Source organism: Lactuca saligna, chromosome 8, assembly GCF_052625555.1.
Source record: "Lactuca saligna cultivar CGN05327 chromosome 8, ASM5262555v1, whole genome shotgun sequence".
Classification (NCBI taxonomy): domain Eukaryota; kingdom Viridiplantae; phylum Streptophyta; class Magnoliopsida; order Asterales; family Asteraceae; genus Lactuca; species Lactuca saligna.
Genome location: NC_136424.1, coordinates 76,792,116 through 76,813,904, shown reverse-complemented (window position 1 = coordinate 76,813,904; position 21,789 = coordinate 76,792,116). Strand labels below are relative to the sequence as shown.

The window sequence follows — 21,789 nt, the reverse complement described above, 5'->3', positions numbered from 1 at the left end:
GTATCGTTGGCTTTTAGCCAGCACATCGGTATTGATCGGGAGGTGATGAGTCGACCCTTGCGAGTTTCTATAGCGGATGAGAAAGTGGTATATGCCACTGACGTGATTCGAGGATGTGTGCTCGAGATTTTTAGGGTCAAGTTCCCTTTAGACTTGGTTCCTATAGCGATGGGGGATGTCTGCGTCATCGTGGGCATGGACTAGTTGAGTAAGTTTGGGGCAGTCATTGACTGCGAGAGACAGCTGGTGACTATTCGAGACCCTAGTGGGGGAGTGCTTACTGTGTATAGTGAGGGGACCCGGTGTGGGTCAGCGTTTTGTTCGGCTGCCAGGGCGAGGCAGAGTTTGCAGCAGGGTTGCAGTGGATTCATAGCCTATGTGATGGACACTCGAGTGGCCGCAGGGAGGCCCAATTCGTTGACGACGTTCCTGTAGTATGCGAGTTTTCGTATGTGTTCCCCGAAGAGTTACCAGGTGTGCCTCCGGAAAGGCAAGTGGAGTTCTGTATCGATCTGGTTCCGGGAGCAGCGCCCATCACCAAGGCGCCTTATCATCTCGCTCCACCGGAAATGTAGGAGTTATCCTTGCAGCTTCAGGAGCTGTTGGGAAAGGGGTTTATTCGACCGAGTAGCTCACCTTGGGGAGTGCCGATTTTATTTGTCAAGAAAAAGGATGGTTCACACCAGATGTGTATCGATTACCAGGAGTTGAACAAGTTGACGGTTAAGAACCGGTATCCATTACCTAGGATCGATGATCTGTTCGATCAGTTGCAGGGGGCATCTTGGTTCTCCAAGATAGACTTGAGGTCGGGTTATCATCAGATGAGGGTTCGGGATGAAGATATTCAAAAGACTGCATTCAGAACTCGTTATGGACATTATGAGTTTGTGGTGATGCCTTTTGGGCTCACCAATGCCCCGGTTGCGTTCATGGATCTTATGAACAGGGTGTGCAGGCCGATGCTGGATCGGTCGGTGATCGTATTCATTGATGATATTTTGGTATATTCGAGGTCTAGGGAGCAACATGAGGAGCATTTGAGGGAAATTCTTGAGGTATTGAGATCGGAGAGGCTGTATGCCAAATTCTCCAAGTGTGATTTCTGGTTACGAGAGGTCCAGTTCCTTGGACACCTTGTTAACCAGAAAGGGATATTGGTCGATCCGGCCAAGATTAAGGCGGTGTTGAGATGGGAGGTGCCGAGATCGCCCACTGAGATCAAAAGTTTTCTGGGATTGGCCGGCTATTATCGAAGGTTTATCAAGGATTTCTCCAAGATAGCCGTGCCACTTACTAAGATGACCCGAAAGGGTGTTGCATTTTCGTGGGGACCGGAGCAGCAGTCCTCATTCGAGACCCTTCGTCAGAAATTGTGTGAGGCCCCGGTGCTTGCACTCCCGAAAGGGATGGAGGATTTTGTGGTATACTGTGATGCATCTATATCGGGTTTAGGGGCGGTGCTTATGCAGAGGGGACACATTATAGCGTATGCTTCGAGGCAGTTGAAGCCTCATGAGTCGAGATATCCCACCCATGATCTGGAATTAGGGGTTGTGGTGTTTGCCCTCAAGATCTGGCGGCACTATCTTTATGGGGTTCGGTGTACCATCTGTTGGATTAATGTCTAAGTCCATAACTATAATTGGTAAGACTTTACCCGACCCGACATGGTCCATTTGGGTTGCATGACATCATGCACTTGGATAGACTATAATGAGAGAAATAAGACACTTATGGTTATTAATATATTATAAGTTCTAGTATATTAATAATAAGAATAATGAGATTATTTAATTAGTATTGATCAAGAATTAATCTAGGATTAATTAAGTGATCAAAAGAAGACTAATTAAATATATGGGTTGATTGTGTAAATCATCCATACTTGTATAGTGGGCTAATGCTCCATGGATAATCAAGTTGGGCTAAAACCCATAGGATGGTCCATGGATACTCCATGGTGTATTTGAACCCATGGATCCAAGGAAATGGAAAGTCATGACAATTAGGGTTTACCCTAATTGTAACACTATATAAAGATCTTATTCTTGACAAAATCGGCACTAGTATCATTCTAGAGAGGGCTAGCCGATTTCAAGAAGTGTAGAATTCTCTCTAAGTTATTCCAAGTGCTTATGGTGTTGTGTGAACCATTTGAGGTGTCACACTTGGGGCACTAGGCACTCAAGCTTCATGAAGACAAGCACTAACAAAAGGTATGTTATTCTAACTTGTGTTATTCAAAGTTTAGTATGCTAGAATAGAACAATACCTTGGAAAGTTGATATTTGCATGTATAATAGAGAAAACATATATCCAAGGTATTTAGGGTTGAATGTACACTTAGGAGTGTTAGAATGCTCAAAACCCAACAATGGTATCAGAGCTTAGGCTTGTTTTCTTGTTATACTTGAAAATGGAGCTGAAAAATCGAGTTTTGATGCTGTCTGCCCAGCAGACTCGCCGAGTCCATGAAGGGACTCGACGAGTCCAAGGCAAAAAGCATCCAACTCGCCGAGTTGGTTAGTGCACTCGACGAGTTGGACCCCCAAATAGCATAAATTCGACCTTTTTTGCTGGAATTGGACTAAGAACATTACCCTAAGAGGTTTTTGAACTTATAAACTTGTTTTTGATGTGGTAATGTTCATGCTAATATAATTTCAAAGATAATTGTCAATAGATTCATGTTTTGTATTAGTTTAAGGGTTAGACTAATTACATGAAAAAGTTTGATTTGAATTATCTTGTTCTTATGAGTTACTTAGATTAATAGAAAAGTTGAGTGAAATAGTTGTTTTCAATCCAAATTAATCTAAGAGTTGATTCTAAAATGTGTTTTTGTAACTTGTCCTCAAGTTATATGAAAAGTCACATTTAAGTTTCATAAAACTCATAAAAGTTGGCAAAGGTTACAAAATGAAGAGTCTAGTTCTAATTAATTGGAGTTATGACTACATAATTTGTCCTCAAGTTATGGAGGACCAAGAGGCTCTTCATTAAGTAATAAATAAAAAAAATGTAACCTTAATTAATTCCATAAGTTATAAAATAAAGAAAAGTTAATTCTTTTATTAGTTTAAAGTCTTCCATAACTTGTCCTCAAGTTATGGAACTTGAAGAGTTTTTGGATTAAAACTACTTTAAACACATAAGTTATGGAATTAATTAGTTTTGAATAGTTTCAAAACTGGCACTCAAGTTTTGGAATTTGTAAAGTTTTCTCTTATGAATACTTTAATTCCAAGTTAGCCCTTAGAATTTTAAAAGTTAAAATTTAACCCTTATACTTTATAATATTATAAGTTAATAATATATATGTATAAGAGTAAAGTCAGTCTGACCGCTAGTACGCCTCATTCATGAAGCCGGTCTATAAGGTGGGTATAAGGTTGTTGCCTATAAAATGGCAACTTAATGGGTGTTCACTCTCACCCACCGCTTGCTTGAATGGTGGAGGGTCGTTAGCCGAACGGGTTTGACAGGACTATAATTCTCCCTTTCATTAAAAGTATTAATGATAAATACTAAGTAACTAAACTCTTAATAATACCCAATCTTAGTTACTTAGGAAAAATGTGAATAAGGTGTTAATCCATGAAATTACACTTTGCACTTTGTTTAAGTCGGTTAGTGGAGCGTGTGTGGTTAACCAGCACACTAACTCGTATTTAACAAGGTAGGCAAAGGGTAACTTAATGTTTATCATAGTATCGATGGAGCGTGTGTGGTTAACCGGCACATCGATTGAGGGGTAAACACTTAAGGGTACCAAGTAATTTGCATGGTTACTTCACACCTTGTTTTGTGATCCTCGGCATCCCAGTCACAAAACCTGAAGGGCACACTCGAGATTAAAACATGCCATTGAACAATTCAATGAATCTCAAAGATCTAGGAGTTTCAAAAACCAATTAAAACCTAATAATACATTTCGTTGATCTTGGTGGAAATTGGTGAATCGTCATTCACCTACCTACAAATATTTTATAGCTTGGATTACGGCATCCCTCTTCTAAGTTATAAAATAGTTTGTTGGGTCCTTGCCTTAATATTTCATATTGGGTGTCATATTAAGGACTTTAAAATCAACTATCTTGAATATCTCCCAAAAGATGTCTGGTTTAGACATTTATGATCTTCCCAAATCTCTTGAAACAAGCTTTCCTAAATGAAGATGATGTTCCATGGAAATCATACTTCTTTTCACCTCCTCCAATTATTCTCCTTAACCCACAAGTTCTTAAAAAGTTTAAGGTCACTCAAACCCTATTAGCAAGTGAAGGTCTAGGTGTGATCACATCTTGGAGATGTAGTCACATATTGACAAGCCGGGAGAGAAGGGTGTCAAAGTCTTGAGGAAGTTGGTGGTTCAACTACTTTCTAAGTCACATAGTGAGTTATTTTGGAACACCTATGAAACAGACTATGACAAGACCCTTAATGATCTTATCTATTTGCTAAGATCAACTTCCTGAAACTTTATGGACATTGACAATGGTGACACTGGAAATACAGAAAAAAGCATTCTCTTCCCAAGGAAAGGGATTGACCATAGTCAACTAGGTTGACCAAATGATAAAGAGAAAAGGCTAAGTCTGTAATAGTCCCGTGTACCATTATCAAAGGGTCCATATGTTTATATTGCCAAAGGAAGTGTCATTAGTTGTGAAGCTGCTAAATTTACCTAAGGATGTTAAAGTCAATAAGTTTGACTCTACTTCAGGTAAAGTCCACTATCTAACTCTGCTAAGTTTCTATTCTGAGATTCTTGATACATGATGTGACTGGGTCACATGGTAATGTTTTAAGAATCAAAGAAAAGTGAAGAAACTTAAAGAAAGAATATGTTGAATCTGATCGCATAAATGGATTTCTATCGCGTAGTTTGAAGATCGGATTCTTGAGCTACTTCTTAGGAGTTATGAGATATTGCTTAGGAATAGATAACAACAAGTTTTCATATGGATTGTAAGGATAAGTTTTTCCGCATAGTTTTAAAATAAAAGAAAATTTTTGATTTTATTTATTTTAAAATATCCTTACAATGGCATTTGAGGAAAAATTGTTGCTTATATGATTCCATTAATAGCAAGAGTGGAAATATGAAATTGATTCCTTCATTTGTGGTAATGTCTAAATTTACCAAATAAGGAAAGATTCTCATCACCCAAGTTACAATTGGACCGGAACTTGGAATCATGCAAGTTGTATAACATGATGAATGAGAACTTTCAAGTATTGGAAAATTAAGACTAACTACTTATTCACATGGATGTGTGAGTCAAGTAATGGACTAAGGGATCGAGTACATAGTCATGTGCACTGATTAAGTCCACCACAAAAGATTGATAAAACTATTCATCATAGTTTACTAAAGCTCAGTAAATATGATTATACTTACAAGCTTAAGTGTAACTCTGAGACATTGGAAAAGGTTCCAACGTATGGCAGAGCGAATAAGAAGAATCAACTTAGGCAGAAAGATAAAAGTTTCTCAAATCTGAAGAGATGGGAGAGTACTTTAGTATCAGTTTTGTGATCATCTTAATGATTAAGAAACCATATCAAAATTAGTTCTCTAAGGAGGTCTTAGTGCATTATCATGATTAAGAAGAAGGGATCTTGAATTGTTGAAATGGTTAAATCAAGAAGATGATTCATACTCCGTTCGAATACAAGTCTTAAAGTCATACTCCAAGATTGTATTTTGAGTGACATGTCTTAGAGAAGGTTTAAAAACACAAGTCAAATGTAAGAGTAAAAGTTATTTACTCTTGTACATTTGAAATTGGTAAGGTGTGATGTTTTGGATAAAACAAAGACCAACTTAGGCCAATTGTGTGAAGTGTTTGTCTTGGTTAGAATCCACACTATCTCTTGGATATTTGACAAGGGATTCTTATAGGTCAAGAGGACAGTGGGAGTCTTAAAGGTCTTGAAAGTCTCAAGAACTAATCAAGAATAAAACCTAAAGTTCTTCACTAGCACACGACTTAAGGTTTATAACCTATCGTGTTGACATATTCTGTGCCCATTCCAATTAAAGTTGGCTTTGCATATGAGTTCTTAGAGTTCTCAATTGGTTGCACAACAACTTGGAAGCAATGGCAGGCCCTTGAGCTGCTAGGTGGCAAGAAATTAAGATTGAGTTCAGTCCATATTAGTTTGGATTTGTCATTATCCTTGTCTTGTGACTATGGTTTTGACAATTCACATGGATAAGAACACATACAACATTAAATTTAAGTGTCATAAGGTTTCTCTCCGATTCATGAAAATGATGGTGAGGAAACACTTTCACTAAGTAGATTTTATCTAGATAGCAATTGTGATATTTGCATTCTCAAAGTCGTTAGTGGAGCGTGTGTGGTTTACCGGCACACTAACCTGGACTTGTGAGAAGTGGCAAAAAGGTCTAACCATTATGATTACGGCATCCCTCTTCATAATTGTTTAGACATACAAGTGTGCTATCTAAGGGAAGGTGTATGTTTTTGATAAAGTTTTATCAAAACAACCTAGTATTAGAAATCTGAACTTTGGTAAGAAAGTCAGCTGATTTCTGAGTACATGTCAAACCTAGTGGGAGCATAAGTGTTATGCTAATAATCATCATGTTAGTGGGAGCATGATAATTATGATAAGTATTGCAAGTTAGCAATGTTAATTATAGAAAACAAAAGGTTTCAATTGGGAAAAGTTGTTTTGCTATAATTAAGGGAGAGGAAACTATACTTCATCTCAAATCTATAAGCTTAGATCGTGAGGTTTTAATCATTTAGTCTAGGAAATATATATGAATTTCATGTTGGAATGGCTCAACATAAGGAAATTATGTATATGGGTCCATTATTTGCATTCTTAAATTCGATTATGATTACGACATCCCTTTTCATAATCTGAATTATGAGAACTTGGCAAATAGAAATGGAAATGTTATAGCAAAAGACTGGTTTAGTCTTTATGTGAGACATCATGAATCGTGTCCCATATGCTTCGGATATAGGATCGATTACATGTGCTATATTCATCCGTTCTAAAATTTTCAAAATGCCTGGGGCATTAAGAAGGGAAAAGGTTTAGAACTGGATATGACTAAAAGGATTAAACAATTGTCGAGGACAATCTAAGGCTTACCAAAGATTGGTTGCTCAAGGACAGTTGGAAGTATAATGATAATTCTGGAAGGACCATATTGACATAATCTGTAAGGAGGCAACTCTTGTTCAGAAGTGATAGTCAAAATGAATCTGGAAATGTTTCAAAGTCAGAAATTTCAATCTGTGTAAGATTAAGGAAACTTAATGCAAGAAAGATGTTTCCAAGGAGTTGATCTCCTTTGGAATGGTCTGTAATGGTTGTTGTCAAGTCCTTATGACTTTGTGCATAATCATTACAAGATGACCAATGCATATAAGTTTAAAATCTAACAGATTTCAGTAAATGGAATGAATTTGGAATTCTTGCATTTGCAGTAAGGATTTGGGAGTGTGAAAAGAGAATCATTGAAGTTATGTTCAATTGATCTAGTTCACAAAGTAAAGATCATAGACAAACATAGTATGCATACTTGGTGTATGGCATGACTAGTGTTTAGAAAACATAGTGTACGTGCTTGGAGCATGGGACAACTATTGTTTTAAATTCAAGAATAAAGTTGATAGCTGAAACAGTATACAATGAATAATGTGTAATCATATGGTGATAAATAAAAGGTGTTTTATTTATGTTTATAGGTTTTAATACCATACTGGATTCAATTATTATTGTGTTTCACTTTGCATGTTTTGACTTCCCGAATAAAATAGGTCATTCTTCCAGAATGACTAAGTTATTCAAACCATCCACAGTCGGTCATATGTTGGAAGTAGATATGAATTAAGACTGTCATGGGTTGGCTTTTAGAGGTCTAAGGTGTTGGACAAAGGGCTACAACACTCATGAGTGCTCATAAGTTCTGAGTATTGGATTCAACCCGCGCTCATTGGAATCACTTCATGGATTTTATCACGAGTGATCATGAGACGATAATATCTTATATTCTTCAAACCTAGAGATATGAGTTGTTACTATGAGTTGATAGTACATTGATTGCACGAAAACGCATTGGTAACTCGATGTTATAAAACGTGCCTTTGTGTATGATTCAACAAGTAGTAGAACAAGCCATATGAGTCGAAGTTTATCCATTCCTTTTACCTTCGGGATAAAAGTGATATCTGTGGGCCCCTCGATGATTTGATGATGACAAATGGAAGTGCTCGGCCGGTCCAGGACTGATTTGATTTGTTCAATTAGTCAGTCTTCATAAATCGGAAATCGGGAAACAACAAATGGATAGAGAGAATGATTATAATCCATGTCTCAGTCCATATGATATCTAGAATGGAGGAATATATGATCCCTTATCTATTGGACAAGTCATTGACAAAGGTCAGCGTTTATTGACAAGGTCAGAGTTCGACAGAAGCTTTTGAGAGCTACGATTGCCAGTTGGTTCCTGAAGTCATACGCAATAATAGTTTTAGACTTATCCAAGTGGGAGACTGTTGGATTAATGTCTAAGTTCATAACTATAATTGGTAAGACTTGACCCGACCCGGCATGGTCCATTTGGGTTGCATGACATCATGCACTTGGATAGACTATAATGAGAGAAATAAGACACTTATGGTTATTAATATATTATAAGTTCTAGTATATTAATAATAAGAATAATGAGATTATTTAATTAGTATTGATCAAGAATTAATCTAGGATTAATTAAGTGATCAAAAGAAGACTAATTAAATATATGGGTTGATTGTGTAAATCATCCATACTTGTATAGTGGGCTAATGCTCCATGGATAATCAAGTTGGGCTAAAACCCATAGGATGGTCCATGGATACTCCATGGTGTATTTGAACCCATGGATCCAAGGAAATGGAAAGTCATGACAATTAGGGTTTACCCTAATTGTAACACTATATAAAGATCTTATTCTTAACAAAATCGGCACTAGTATCATTCTAGAGAGGGCTAGCCGATTTCAAGAAGTGTAGAATTCTCTCTAAGTTATTCCAAGTGCTTATGGTGTTGTGTGAACCATTTGAGGTGTCACACTTGGGGCACTAGGCACTCAAGCTTCATGAAGACAAGCACAAACAAAAGGTATGTTATTCTAACTTGTGTTATTCAAAGTTTAGTATGCTAGAATAGAACAATACCTTGGAAAGTTGATATTTGCATGTACAATAGAGAAAACATAGATCCAAGGTATTTAGGGTTGCATGTACACTTAGGAGTGTTAGAATGCTCAAAACCCAACACCATCTACACGGACCACAAGAGTCTGAAGTACTTGATGGATCAGCCAAATCTGAATATGCGACAGAGGAGATGGTTGGATGTGGTAAAGGATTATGATTGTGAGATCCTATACCACCCGGGCAAAGCTAATGTGGTAGCCGATGCGTTGAGCCGTAGGGCGGAAAGCGCCCCGATCCGAGATATTTGTATGAGGTTGACGGTGGTGACCCCGATTTTGGATACCATTCGAGGAGCTCAGGCTGAGGCTGCGAGACAAAAAACCAGAAGAGGGAGCGAGTTGTCGGTCAGGTATCAGGATTTGTTACGGATGGTCGAGGGCTTATGACTTTTCAGGGTCGGATTTGGGTACCGTTTGTGGGTGGTACGCGTACTATTTTGATGGAGGAAGCGCATCGATCGAAATTCTCGATTCATCCCGGGGCTACAAAAATGTATTTGGACCTAAGGAAGGAGTATTGGTGGCCCTTTATGAAAAAGGATGTTGCATGGTTTGTTGAGAGGTGCCTGACTTGTCGACAGGTTAAGGCCGAGCACCAGCGTCCGCACGGTAAATTGCAGCCGCTAGAGATTCCTGAATGGAAGTGGGAACAGATTACCATGGATTTTATCACCAAATTGCCTAGAACTACGAGAGGAGTCGATGCGATTTGGGTGATCGTGGATAGATTGATGAAGAGCGCTCATTTTCTAGCCATCAGCGAGAGCTCTTCTGCGGAGAAGTTGGCGGAATTATACGTGAGGGAGGTGGTATCGGGGCATGGGGTTCCGATGTCGATTGTATCAGATCGGGATGTGCGTTTTACTTCCAGGTTTTGGAAGAAGTTTCATGAGGAGTTGAGTATGAGACTGCATTTCAGTACCGCATACCACCCGCAGACGGACGGACAGAGTGAGCGGACGATTCAGACGCTTGAGGATATGCTCCGAGCATGTGTTTTGGATTTTGGAGGGAGCTGGGACACCTATCTACCTTTAGCAGAGTTTTCGTACAACAACAGCCATCATTCGAGCATTGGTATGCCACCCTTTGAGCTGTTGTATAGGTGGAGGTGTCGCACCCCCATCTGCTGGGGAGAGGTGGGGCAGCGGGTGATGGGTAGCACGGAGATTGTACTCCAGACGACCGAGCAGATTCAGCAGGTCAGGCAGAGGTTGTTGACCGCGCAGAGTCGCCAGAAGAGTTATGCGGACAGGCGTCGGTCCGAGCTCGAGTTTCAGGTTGGTGACCTTGTGCTCCTAAAGGTCTCTCCTTGGAAAGGAGTGATACGATTCAGGAAGAGGGGCAAGTTGGGACCCCGATATATTAGACCCTTTAGGGTAATTGCTAGGGTAGGCAGGGTAGCCTACCGGTTGGATCTACCTACTGAGTTGGGGCAGATCCATGATACCTTTCACGTCTCGCAGTTGAGGAAATGTATTGTCGACGAGTCGGCAGTGGTGCCATTAGATGATATTCAGGTGGATGTAGGCCTGAACTATGTGGAGAGACCAGTAGCGATCGGGGATCAGAAAGTTAAGGTTCTGAGGAACAAGGAAGTACCCCTGGTACAAGTGCAGTGGCAACATCAGAAGGGGTCCGAGCTGACATGGGAGTCCGAGTCTGAGATGCGGGATCAATATCTAGAGTTGTTTTCAGTATGAGACTTCGGGGGCGAAGTCTGGTTCTAGTGGGGGAGAATTGTAAAAGCCTGAAATCCAGGTATTCTTCTATTTGGCCCTGCATCTTGGTTATATTGTTAATTTAGGGCTTTCATGATAGGCGAGTACGCTGGGCGTACAAGGTGTACGTTATGCGTACTCGCGCGCCTCATTTGGATGCGTTCACCCTCAGGTACGCTGGGCGTACCCAAGGTTACGCTTGGCGTAACTTGTCCAGATCTAAAAACCCTAATTCCTTTGGAGGGCTATAAAAGGAATGTGTGGTTGGACTTCTCAGCCACCATCCCTCAGAGTGAAACCCTAAAAACAGTGTGCCTTCGTTCTTAAGCCATTTTTGTGTATTCTAAGCTTGGTGGTGCCATTCAAAGGTTGCAAAGGAGAAGAAGAACTCATTGGAAAGACTAGAAGTGGTGTGCAAGTGTAGATCTGAGCTTTGCAAGGATTAAAGCTTCATTATCAGGTAAAAAGTTCGGATCTTGTCACTTGGTTCATGTTATATGCTTCAAGTACCATTTTCTAGGGTTTTAGTCCCAAAGGTGGAGACTTTTTGTGCAAATGGCCTCCACAAGCTTAGATCCTTTATATTTATGGTCTATTGGAGTTGTAGACTCATAAAAATGACATCTTGGACGTGAATATTGCTCCATGCATGAGATCTAGGTCTTTGAGTTGGAATAGAATGTTGTTAAGAGGTGTTGGAGCCTTTACAGCCATGCCAAGGCTTAAAGGTCTCGACTTTATGGGTTTAGACACATTAACAGAGTCGGATCTAGAAGTTGGAGTAATGGCTTAACCGATTAAGACCAGAAATGAAGAGTGTTAGAATCTGATGGTTACGCTGGGTGTAACTTCCAGTACGCGCAGCGTACTGGGTGGAGACCCCGATCCATGGGTTGGTGATGTACGCCCCGCGTACATCTAGCAGTACGCCCCGCGTACTGTCAGGGTTGACTTTTGTTGACTTTTAGGGTTTTGGTCAACATGAGGACTTTAGGTCAAGGAAGGGTAAAATGGTCTTTTACCCTATGAGGAATGATGATAAGGGGTAAAGTTTTAGTGGTGGAAGTATTTGAGTATTAAATGATATTTTTATGTTTAGGCGAGATAGAGTCGTCGTTGGGATTTGGATATAGCGAGGACGCGAGATCTTAGACTTTCCACGAGGTGAGTTTTCTCACTATATTGTACCCGGAAGGGTTTGACTGTGTGACCGGAAGGTCGGATATGTTATGAGATATATGTATTGTGTGTGATAAGTTAATCGTTTATATGTGCCATGTATGATATGCTTGATATGGGCCGGAAGGCATTATGTTATGGGCTGGAAGGCGAATATGTTATGGGCCGGAAGGCGTTGTGATGTGGACCGTAAGGTTGACATGGGTAGGACCGGAAGGTTTACCTAGTCGGGACGGAAGTCCCCTGAGACACATGGACCAGAAGGTCGGGGCCTGGAAAGGCGTATGTGCGTAAGTTCTATTTTGGGGAACTCACTAAGCATTTATGCTTACAGTTGTTGTGTTATGTGTTTCAGGTACTAGCGAGGACCGTGGGAAGGTTGACATGTTTAAGGTTGACATGGGTAGGACCGGAAGGTTTACCTAGTCGGGACGGAAGTCCCCTGAGACACATGGACCAGAAGGTCGGGGCCTGGAAAGGCGTATGTGCGTAAGTTCTATTTTGGGGAACTCACTAAGCATTTATGCTTACAGTTGTTGTGTTATGTGTTTCAGGTACTAGCGAGGACCGTGGGAAGGTTGACATGTTTAAGGTTGACATGGGTAGGACCGGAAGGTTTACCTAGTCGGGACGGAAGTCCCCTGAGACACATGGACCAGAAGGTCGGGGCCTGGAAAGGCGTATGTGCGTAAGTTCTATTTTGGGGAACTCACTAAGCATTTATGCTTACAGTTGTTGTGTTATGTGTTTCAGGTACTAGCGAGGACCGTGGGAAGGCGCCGACGTGATCGTACACATTGTCAGAGAAAAACTATTTTATGATCATTGGGATGTATTATATTATGATAACATTGTTCACGTTTGATTTTGGAACATTAATCGATGGTTTTTGATGCTTACAAAAATGATTTTTTTTTTTTAAATTTACGTTGTTACACTAGACTTCATAATTTTCTTATATATTTTATGAGACCCTAATTATGTGATATGTCATTTTTTCTAACACTTTTGAATGTTCATGTTTCTTATTTTTGCTAGATTGCAAAAGAGAACAGGACCAGTCTTCCATCGGTTGGGCTTTTCATCATAACATATCATTCCTTCTATGTTAATTGTTATGATATTTTACATTGAAAATCCCATTACTTGAATCGATGATTTTTTCTTTTTGTTATTATGCCCACCAGGTGCTCGATTTAATGCCAATGTGAGTTGCATTTTTTTTTTTTTTGGGTTTTGAACTTACGGGTATACATCAGAATGTGGGTGATTCGCTTTAGTAAACACATTTTATGTTTTTATTCCAGCCGTATGAATTCATAATTCATCCATTCCTTGTAAATGTTTGTTTTGTTATAGCGGTTGTCCATGGAATTATGATTTCCTTTGTATACTTTTATCAATTTGCTAACCAAAATGATCTTAATAATTTTTTTTTCTATATCTTTCATTATTTACTTAGTAATGGTCGCTACCTGCTATGAAATTAGTCTTCAAATATAATTCGTAATGTATTTTGTTTGCGCAGGGGTATTTGGCTGACATTGAGAACATGGCTCCATATAATCAAATATAATTTGTAATGTATTTTGTTTGTGCAGGGGTATTCCTCTAGACAACAAGCAATGTCAACCCGTTGGAAAAGGAGGTAGGCAGTTTATTTTTTGGTGAGAAAAAAGGATTTTATGGATACCTTGGTTCAATTTATGTTTAAAAGACCACCATATAAGCTGGTTGACCCAAAATTGATAAAAAAATAACCAATAAGGACATTTTCGTCCAATGTACTTTCTTCACCTCATTTCCTTTTTTCAACTTACTACGTTAAACATAATTGGCCTTCTATCATTTTTTCCTATAAGTTTTTATCCATGTTTGTTATATTTCATGTTCATAAATGGTTTTTTCTATCCATATGCTATCTGACTTTTACTATGTTTACCGTATAGTTTATGATTGAAATCTTTTTTATAGATTTCATCTTTGAGGGTAAATTTCAGAAAGCTCAGGGACAAAAAAATTGTTACTACAGCCTCTTATCAAAATAACATCAAAATATGTCTTAATTACAGGAGACAACCTAATTTCCTTTATTTATTATAGCATTCTACTATCAAAGTGCAATGTTGTAATATACACAAATGAAAGTACAATGCTCTAACAAACAAATAAATGAAAATAGGTTGTTGTTGTTGCATTTATTCGTTTCTAATTTCTAATAGCAATCTACCTTCATTGTAGCCATCCTTTTATTTTCATGTCAATCTTATGGGTATATTCGTTATATTTCGCTATTTGCCTAAAATTAACATTTGCAATGCTTTTTTCGCTTACTTTTCGTTATAAACTTTAATTTACTTATTGAATACTTTACTTTTTTTTTTTTAAAAAAAAATTGTATTATTTTCTTATAGGTTATGTTTCTGAATGAAAAGCCTCTCCAAATAGTTGCATTAATGATGAGCTTGCTTATGAAACAGGAGCATTTGAGGTTTGGAGTAACAGAAAGCACATTAATCGTTGGATTTAATTTATCGTTGTTCTTCAAACTTTCAAAAATTGTATTTCGATTTGTTTGATAGACAAAAATAAAAGTAGAATGTTATAGTCAACAAATAAACTAAAGTAGTTTGTTATTTCTTGCCACTAGATTGTTCTTGCTGATTTCATTCCATAGTTGAAACATGATATGCTATAACACACAAACACAAACACCGCCCGGGGTACCCTACTAGTTTTCATTATTGTATGGTTATTGAACTCTTGCATTTGTGCCTTAAAAAAACTTAGATTATTAGTTTTTAATATAAAAATATAAAGAAAATATCGAAATACATCTTAGTCTCTTACCCAGTAAGTAAGCGCCACGTATATGATTTGACGTATGTTTTTACTTGTTTGACCTTTACCGGAAAAGGAAACCCGACGGCATACACGTGGAGAGATAGTGACTCGTATAAAACAGAAGACGTCGCGGATCTTCTCTGGGCACTTCTCAACCGCGACAGAGAGAAATTGTGTGTGGTTTTGGAGTGTGTTTATGTGTGTGAAAGAGAAAGGAGTAAGGAGAGATGGATTTGTTACCAGCGGAGGCGTCATCGGAGATTGTGAAGAAGCACAGATTTAGGTCACTGAAAATGGTAGACTTGAATTATGAAGAAGTTTTATCTGATGTTCCTTACGGTGCGGACTACGGTAAACTCGACAATGGACTCCGTTACTATGTGCGATTGAATTCCAAGCCTAAAATGAGAGCAGCGCTCGCACTCGCCGTCAGAGTCGGGTAACACATTTATTATTAGCATGATAATAGCTTAATTTCACTTGCAATTTGTGTTTGTTTTTTCTTATTCATCATTACGTTTTGAAATATTTAAACAGTTTTTTGTTGATTACTCTAGCGCCAAGCAGTTTTACTTTGGATTTGCAAGGGTTTTAGCATAATGTTGATGTATATTGATTTACTTGTTATTCGATAATATTTGGTTATGCATTTTCTGGAACAAATGTAACTGCATGCATTCCATTTGATCTTAGTGAAATTCTATCTGTTATGCCTTAATTATCTACTTAGTGATATACATCCTTTCCTTTTATCATCTGAAAATTTTGTTTGATTTTTTATAGTTACTGTGAATGTGATTGATTCAGTTTAAGGCCTTTTGCTGTTGGTTTGCTCAGGTGCATGATTCAGTTTAAGGCTTTATTCTACTATAGAATCAGTATGCATTTGAACCCAACGTTGCTAATTGTAGTTGAAATTGTATCTTATGCTTGATTATGTACTAGTTTTTGCTCTTTAAATTTGATGTGGTGATACATTTATGGGTAAATTAACAATGTCACTTAATAAATTAATGCATCAACTGGAAAAGTGGATGAGGATGACAGTTAGCTGATTAGTTGCTTTGGTTGATGCACAGTAGCTGTTAAGTAAAATGGTCAAAAGTCTGGAAGTTTTATTGGGCAACCAATCAGGGAAAAGATGCAAGTCATATGCACATATCACTTATGACTTAAAAAGATTGCTCAAAACTATTTCCTGTTGACTTGGTATATATGTATGACCTGAAATTTTCTCAATAGTTTAGCACTTAAAGGGTTTATTTATCGTATGCAATTTAAAAAAATGCAATAGGAATTTCTTGAAATCACATGATGTTTCTTGTTATTTAGCTTTATCACGATGAGTTATCACCATCAATGCATATTCATAATATATCATGTCGGAGCCATGTTATGTCTCTGCTTTTTTAACATTTATGAGATTATGGAGACAGAAGTGAATTAGGGTTTGCTGATTGGGTTCTATGAAGTCTACATGATTAAAAGTACATTACTTGTTTTTTACTTCTATTGCTGTAAAAGAAAGACCTGAAAGTTATTCTTATGGCATGCAAGTCATGACAGGTGCTAGTTTCTAGTAGGCTCTGATTGTTATACTTCTATTCTACTGCTCATTCAAGAAATTTCTACATATAAAAGCAAATAGTTTTAGCGAGAAAGGAACAATAATGGTTTAAAATCTTAAAATATGACAGTTCAGTTCTGGAAGAGGAAGAAGAGCGAGGAGTTGCTCACATAGTTGAGCATCTTGCTTTCAGTGCAACCAAAAAATACACAAATCATGACATTGTCAAATTTCTTGAAAGCATTGGAGCAGAGTTTGGTGCCTGTCAAAATGCAGTCACATCTTCTGATGAAACAGTTTATGAACTGTTTGTTCCTATTGACAAACCTGAGCTGTTATCTCAAGCCATTTCAGTCTTGGCAGAATTTAGTTCAGAGGTAACAACAAATATTTACATGTACATCTGCATCATCCTTCTTCCAGTTTTCCATATTTTTTATGCGTGCAGATTCGAGTATCAGCAGAGGATTTAGAAAAAGAGAGAGGTGCTGTAATGGAAGAGTACAGAGCAAACAGGAACGCCAATGGCAGAATGCAGGATGCACATTGGCTTTTAATGATGGAAGGTTCAAAGGTTTGTCTCTATCATAAATATTTCCTTTTATGGTTTCAAAACTATTTCTTTCTAAAATTTCAATTATTTTTATTCCAGTATGCAGAGCGTTTACCAATTGGATTAGAGAAGGTAATTCGTACAGTTTCTCCTGAAACTGTAAAACGATTCTACACAAAATGGTATCATCTCCAGAATATGGCTGTTATTGCTGTTGGAGACTTTTCTGATACAAAGGTTAGAAATTAGAATGATACAAATGCTTTCTATCATAAGTGACAAACAAAAAGCTATATTTTAATCTCTTGTTTTTTCTTTCTTGCAGAGTGTTGTTGAATTAATAAAGACCCATTTTGGTGGCAAAGTGTCAGCTACCGATTACATAGAAATACCCAAATTTCTAGTTCCATCTCACGAGGAACCTCGTATTTCATGTTTTGTGGAATCTGAAGCTGCTGGGGTTAGTGTTCTACAGTCTCCAATGTAATAAATAGTATAGAACTAATATCATATATTTGTTGGGGTTACATTCAACAAAACATACACAATTATGAAATATAAAATTTTCTTTTTGTCACAGTCAGCAGTCATGATCAGCTGCAAGTCACAAGTGGATGAGCTGAAAACTGTAAAGGACTACCGGAATTTACTTGTGGAAGCCATGTTTTACCACGCGATGAATCAAAGATTCTTTAAAATGTCACGCAAGAAGGACCCACCTTACTTTTCATGCTCAGTTGCTGCAGATGTGGTTGTTCAACCAATTAAGGCGTATATAATGACTTCATCTTGTAAAGAGAAAGGCACTCTTTATGCCTTGGAATCCATGCTCACAGAGGTTTTCATGTCTTCATTTCCATCTTTATGTGTGATTCAATATTGTTAACTAATATAAGTTCTTTCAGATTGCTAGGGTTCGGATACATGGGTTTTCTGAACGTGAAACCTCTGTTGCACGTGCATCAATGATGTCTGAAATCGAATCTGCATATTTGGAACGTGACCAAGTTCAGTCAGCAAGTTTAAGAGAGGAATTTTTGCATGTATTCCATCGATTCCCTTGTATCATTATCTTTATAGTTTAAGTTTTTTCATTGTATGATTCTCGGTGTTTAACTTTTAGCATTTTCTTCGTGGTGAACCTGTTGTTGGAATCGAGTACGAGGCACAGCTTCAAAAGACCATTTTACCCCGTAAGTTGTTAATTTCATTAGTTTCTAGTTTTGTTCTTGAGTGTTTGATACTAATGGTGGCTTTACTTTTTGATGTGGTAGATATATCCGCATCTGAGGTATCAAAGTATTCAGAGAATTTTCGTACCACACATAGTTGTGTGATAAAGACAATCGAGCCTCGAGCTGCTGCAACAGTGGATGATCTAAAAAATATTGTTTTAAAAATAAATTCACTTGAGGAAGATGGAAACATTTCCCCATGGGATGAAGAACACATCCCAGAAGAAATCGTTACTTTAAAACCAAACCCCGGGTAACTTTCCTCATCATCAATTCTGTAAGCTTTATACTTACTAATCTCCCACATTAGTAAATATTTATATATATATATATATATTGTAGGAGTGTAGTTCAGGAGTCTGAATATTCAAATATTGGAGTCACTGAGCTGATTTTGTCAAATGGAATGCGTGTGTGCTATAAGCACACAGACTTCCTTGAAGACCAGGTTTGTTTTCATGCACTTAAAATCAGTACTTGTAAAAACTTACTATCTGCATGTTTTTTATGTGATTAAAATGTTGTGTTGCTTTCCACAGATTTTGTTCACAGGATACGCATACGGGGGTTTATCTGAACTTCCAGAAAATGAATACTTTTCATGTTCAATGAGTTCCACCATTGCTGGAGAAATTGGTATTTTTGGTTATAGGCCTTCAGTACTTCTAGACATGCTTGCTGGTAAAAGAGCTGAAATTGGTACAAAACTTGGTGCATATATGAGAACATTCTTTGGTGACTGTTCACCTACCGATTTGGAAACTGCCTTCCAGGTTTGTTCAACTAATTATTTATTTTACATTTTTGGCTAAAATTCCTAATATCCTTTTCTTGATACTATTTTAATTTTTATGTTTCTTGCTAGTTGGTCTATCAACTGTTTGCAACTGGGGTAGTACCAGGGGAAGAGGACATTAAGATTGTGATGCAAATGTCAGAAGAATCGGTTAATGCCCAAGAAAGAGACCCGTATACTGTCTTTGCAAACCGTGTGAGGGAGATTAATTATGGGAACTCTTATTTTTTCAGGGTAAGCCTGATTTTTGTTTATATTTTGGTTTACTTATAGAGTCTAGTACATCTTATGGTCTTTTTTTTTTCAGCCAACGAGAATTAGTGATCTTCGAAAAGTTGATCCGTTTAAAGCATGTGAATATTTCAACAAATGTTTCAAAGACCCGTCAACTTTCACTGTGGTGATTGTTGGGAATATTGATCCTGATATTGCAAGGCCATTGATACTACAATATTTGGTGAGTAGAATTGTGTTTTTTTTATTTTATTTTATATTTAACTTGAAACTTTTGGAAATATGATTATGTGAAATGTGTTATGGACTTTTATTGCAGGGGGGAATCCCAAGACCATCTGAACCGATTTTAAAGTACAACCGTGATGACCTCAAAGGCTTGCCTTTTACTTTTCCCACCACCATAACTCGGTTTGTACATGTTTTTCCCTTTTCACTTTTAGTAACAAAAAAATAAATAAATTTTATTTAATACATGGTGTTGTTTGTAGAGAAGTTGTTCGCAGCCCTATGGTGGAAGCACAGTGTTCTGTTCAGTTATGCTTCCCTGTTGAGTTAAAGAATGAAAAAATGGTAATGATGATGAGAAGCTTGTGACATTTCTTGATAGATGGAGGACTAATAATTTCTTTCCATGATAGATGGAGGATGTTCACTTCATTGGGTTTTTAAGCAAACTATTGGAAGCAAAAATAATCCAGATTCTCCGTTTCAAGCATGGACAGGTTTGTTTTTATGTTTCACATGTAAACTTCATTGCTTAAATTCATTCATCACTTAAAAATTAAAACACTAATGCTGTTTTCATACCAGATCTACTCAGCTGGTGTTTCTGTATTTCTTGGTGGCAACAAACCTTCACGAGTTGGTAATGCTCGTGGAGATATTAGTGTAAACTTTTCTTGTGATCCAGATGTTGCTCTAGCATTGGTATGTGTTTTTACATCTTGATCCTTGAAAACAGTTGTGGATATTTTTCATTTATCATATGAGTATAAGTGTGACTTTCCTTTCAGGTTGATCTTGCTCTAGATGAGATATTACGCCTTCAAGAAGAAGGACCTTCAGATGCAGATATCTCTACAGTACTCGAGATTGAACAACGGGCCCACGAAAATGGACTACAGGTGATTCATACTTACGGGGAAAAAATGATATATATGTTAAAAACAAGAGTAGCTGATTTTGTTTAGTCTAAAAACAAACTAAAAAAAAAGTATGAAATCGCAGGAGAATTATTGGTGGCTTGATCGGATATTGCACAGCTATCAATCTAGGATCTATTCAGGGGATGTTGGTACTTCATTTGCTGTAAGTGTCTAATCTATTCCATGTAACCTTTTTTTTTTTTTTTTTGAATAATAATTGGTGATTTTTTGATGCAGGTTCAAGATGAGAGTCGCATAGAGGTTAGGAAAATCTTGACACCAGTGACAGCTCAGCAAGCACTGCAAAGGACTTTACCTTTCCCTTGCAAAAAACAGTACACTGTAGTCATTCTAATGCCTCAGGCTTCTCGTTTCGAAAGGCTAAAGTCTATCATCACTGATGCAAAGGTCAGTTAGTTACAAAAGTCAAACAGTGACTCCATTATTTTTTACAAAACTTTTATGAGAAAGTGATGATTTTGGTGTGGGTGGGTGCAGGTTCAAGTTGGATTTGGTGGTCTGGTAGTTTTGGGTTTCTGCATTTGGAGATATGCACGAAGATCTTCAGAATCATAGAGTCTGTGCTTGAGTAGTAGTCATCAGAACCTAGAAATTTTGAATAGTAGATACAAGATACATCGTGGTATATGTGGGAGGCATTGTTGGTTAAAACTCAAACCAAAAATTGATTAGAATTCACTGATTAAAATTGAAAACGGAAAACAATGTTTGTCTGTGTATGAACCAAATTGGGGTGGAGGCAATATGTAGTTTTTGTGTGTGTTCAGACCAAACCGGGGAGAAAGAGGGAAGGAGAGTTGAAACAATCTAAAACATGTAGCGACTAAAGTAGACAATAAGATAATAAAAATAGAAGTACCAAAATGTAAAATAACATTAAGACAAGGAACAAAATGATATTTTCTGGTTCACTACAAGTTCATTTTGGAGTTAATTTATAAAATCTTCATTCGTGACCTTGAAAAATCCTTGTTTTTTTAACGATTTTAAAAACTCATCTCAAATACAACTTGTGCAAATCCAGTTCTACAAGTTTCATCGTAGAAAAACATCTCTCTATTGTTGTGGTTGCAACGACAAACTAGTACTAGCTTTAATCATCCACAGATCAAAGGAAACAAATGATGTAGCATTCTCAAATATACCATTCAAGTGAACAAGTCTTCCATCTTGTTGCATATGATTGGTGTAGAGAAAAATCTTGTAGAATATATACCATGTTTAGTTCTAAAATC

The 21,789-nt window shown here is 37.6% G+C and overlaps 1 protein-coding gene across 1 annotated transcript; it reads left to right on the top strand.

The window, feature by feature from the left end:
• The first annotated feature begins 15,093 nt into the window (after positions 1 to 15,093).
• Positions 15,094 to 21,327, top strand: LOC145011725 (Insulinase (Peptidase family M16) protein). Its single transcript, XM_078970455.1, has 21 exons — positions 15,094 to 15,439; positions 16,698 to 16,944; positions 17,016 to 17,141; positions 17,220 to 17,357; positions 17,446 to 17,580; positions 17,701 to 17,958; positions 18,026 to 18,163; positions 18,244 to 18,313; positions 18,395 to 18,608; positions 18,698 to 18,803; positions 18,895 to 19,128; positions 19,221 to 19,385; positions 19,459 to 19,608; positions 19,705 to 19,796; positions 19,877 to 19,958; positions 20,027 to 20,110; positions 20,199 to 20,315; positions 20,402 to 20,512; positions 20,616 to 20,696; positions 20,771 to 20,941; positions 21,032 to 21,327. Exons 1-21 carry the CDS (start codon positions 15,228 to 15,230, stop codon positions 21,107 to 21,109), a joined length of 3,009 nt encoding a protein of 1,002 aa, XP_078826581.1. The 5' UTR covers positions 15,094 to 15,227; the 3' UTR covers positions 21,110 to 21,327.
• The last annotated feature ends 462 nt before the right edge of the window (positions 21,328 to 21,789 follow it).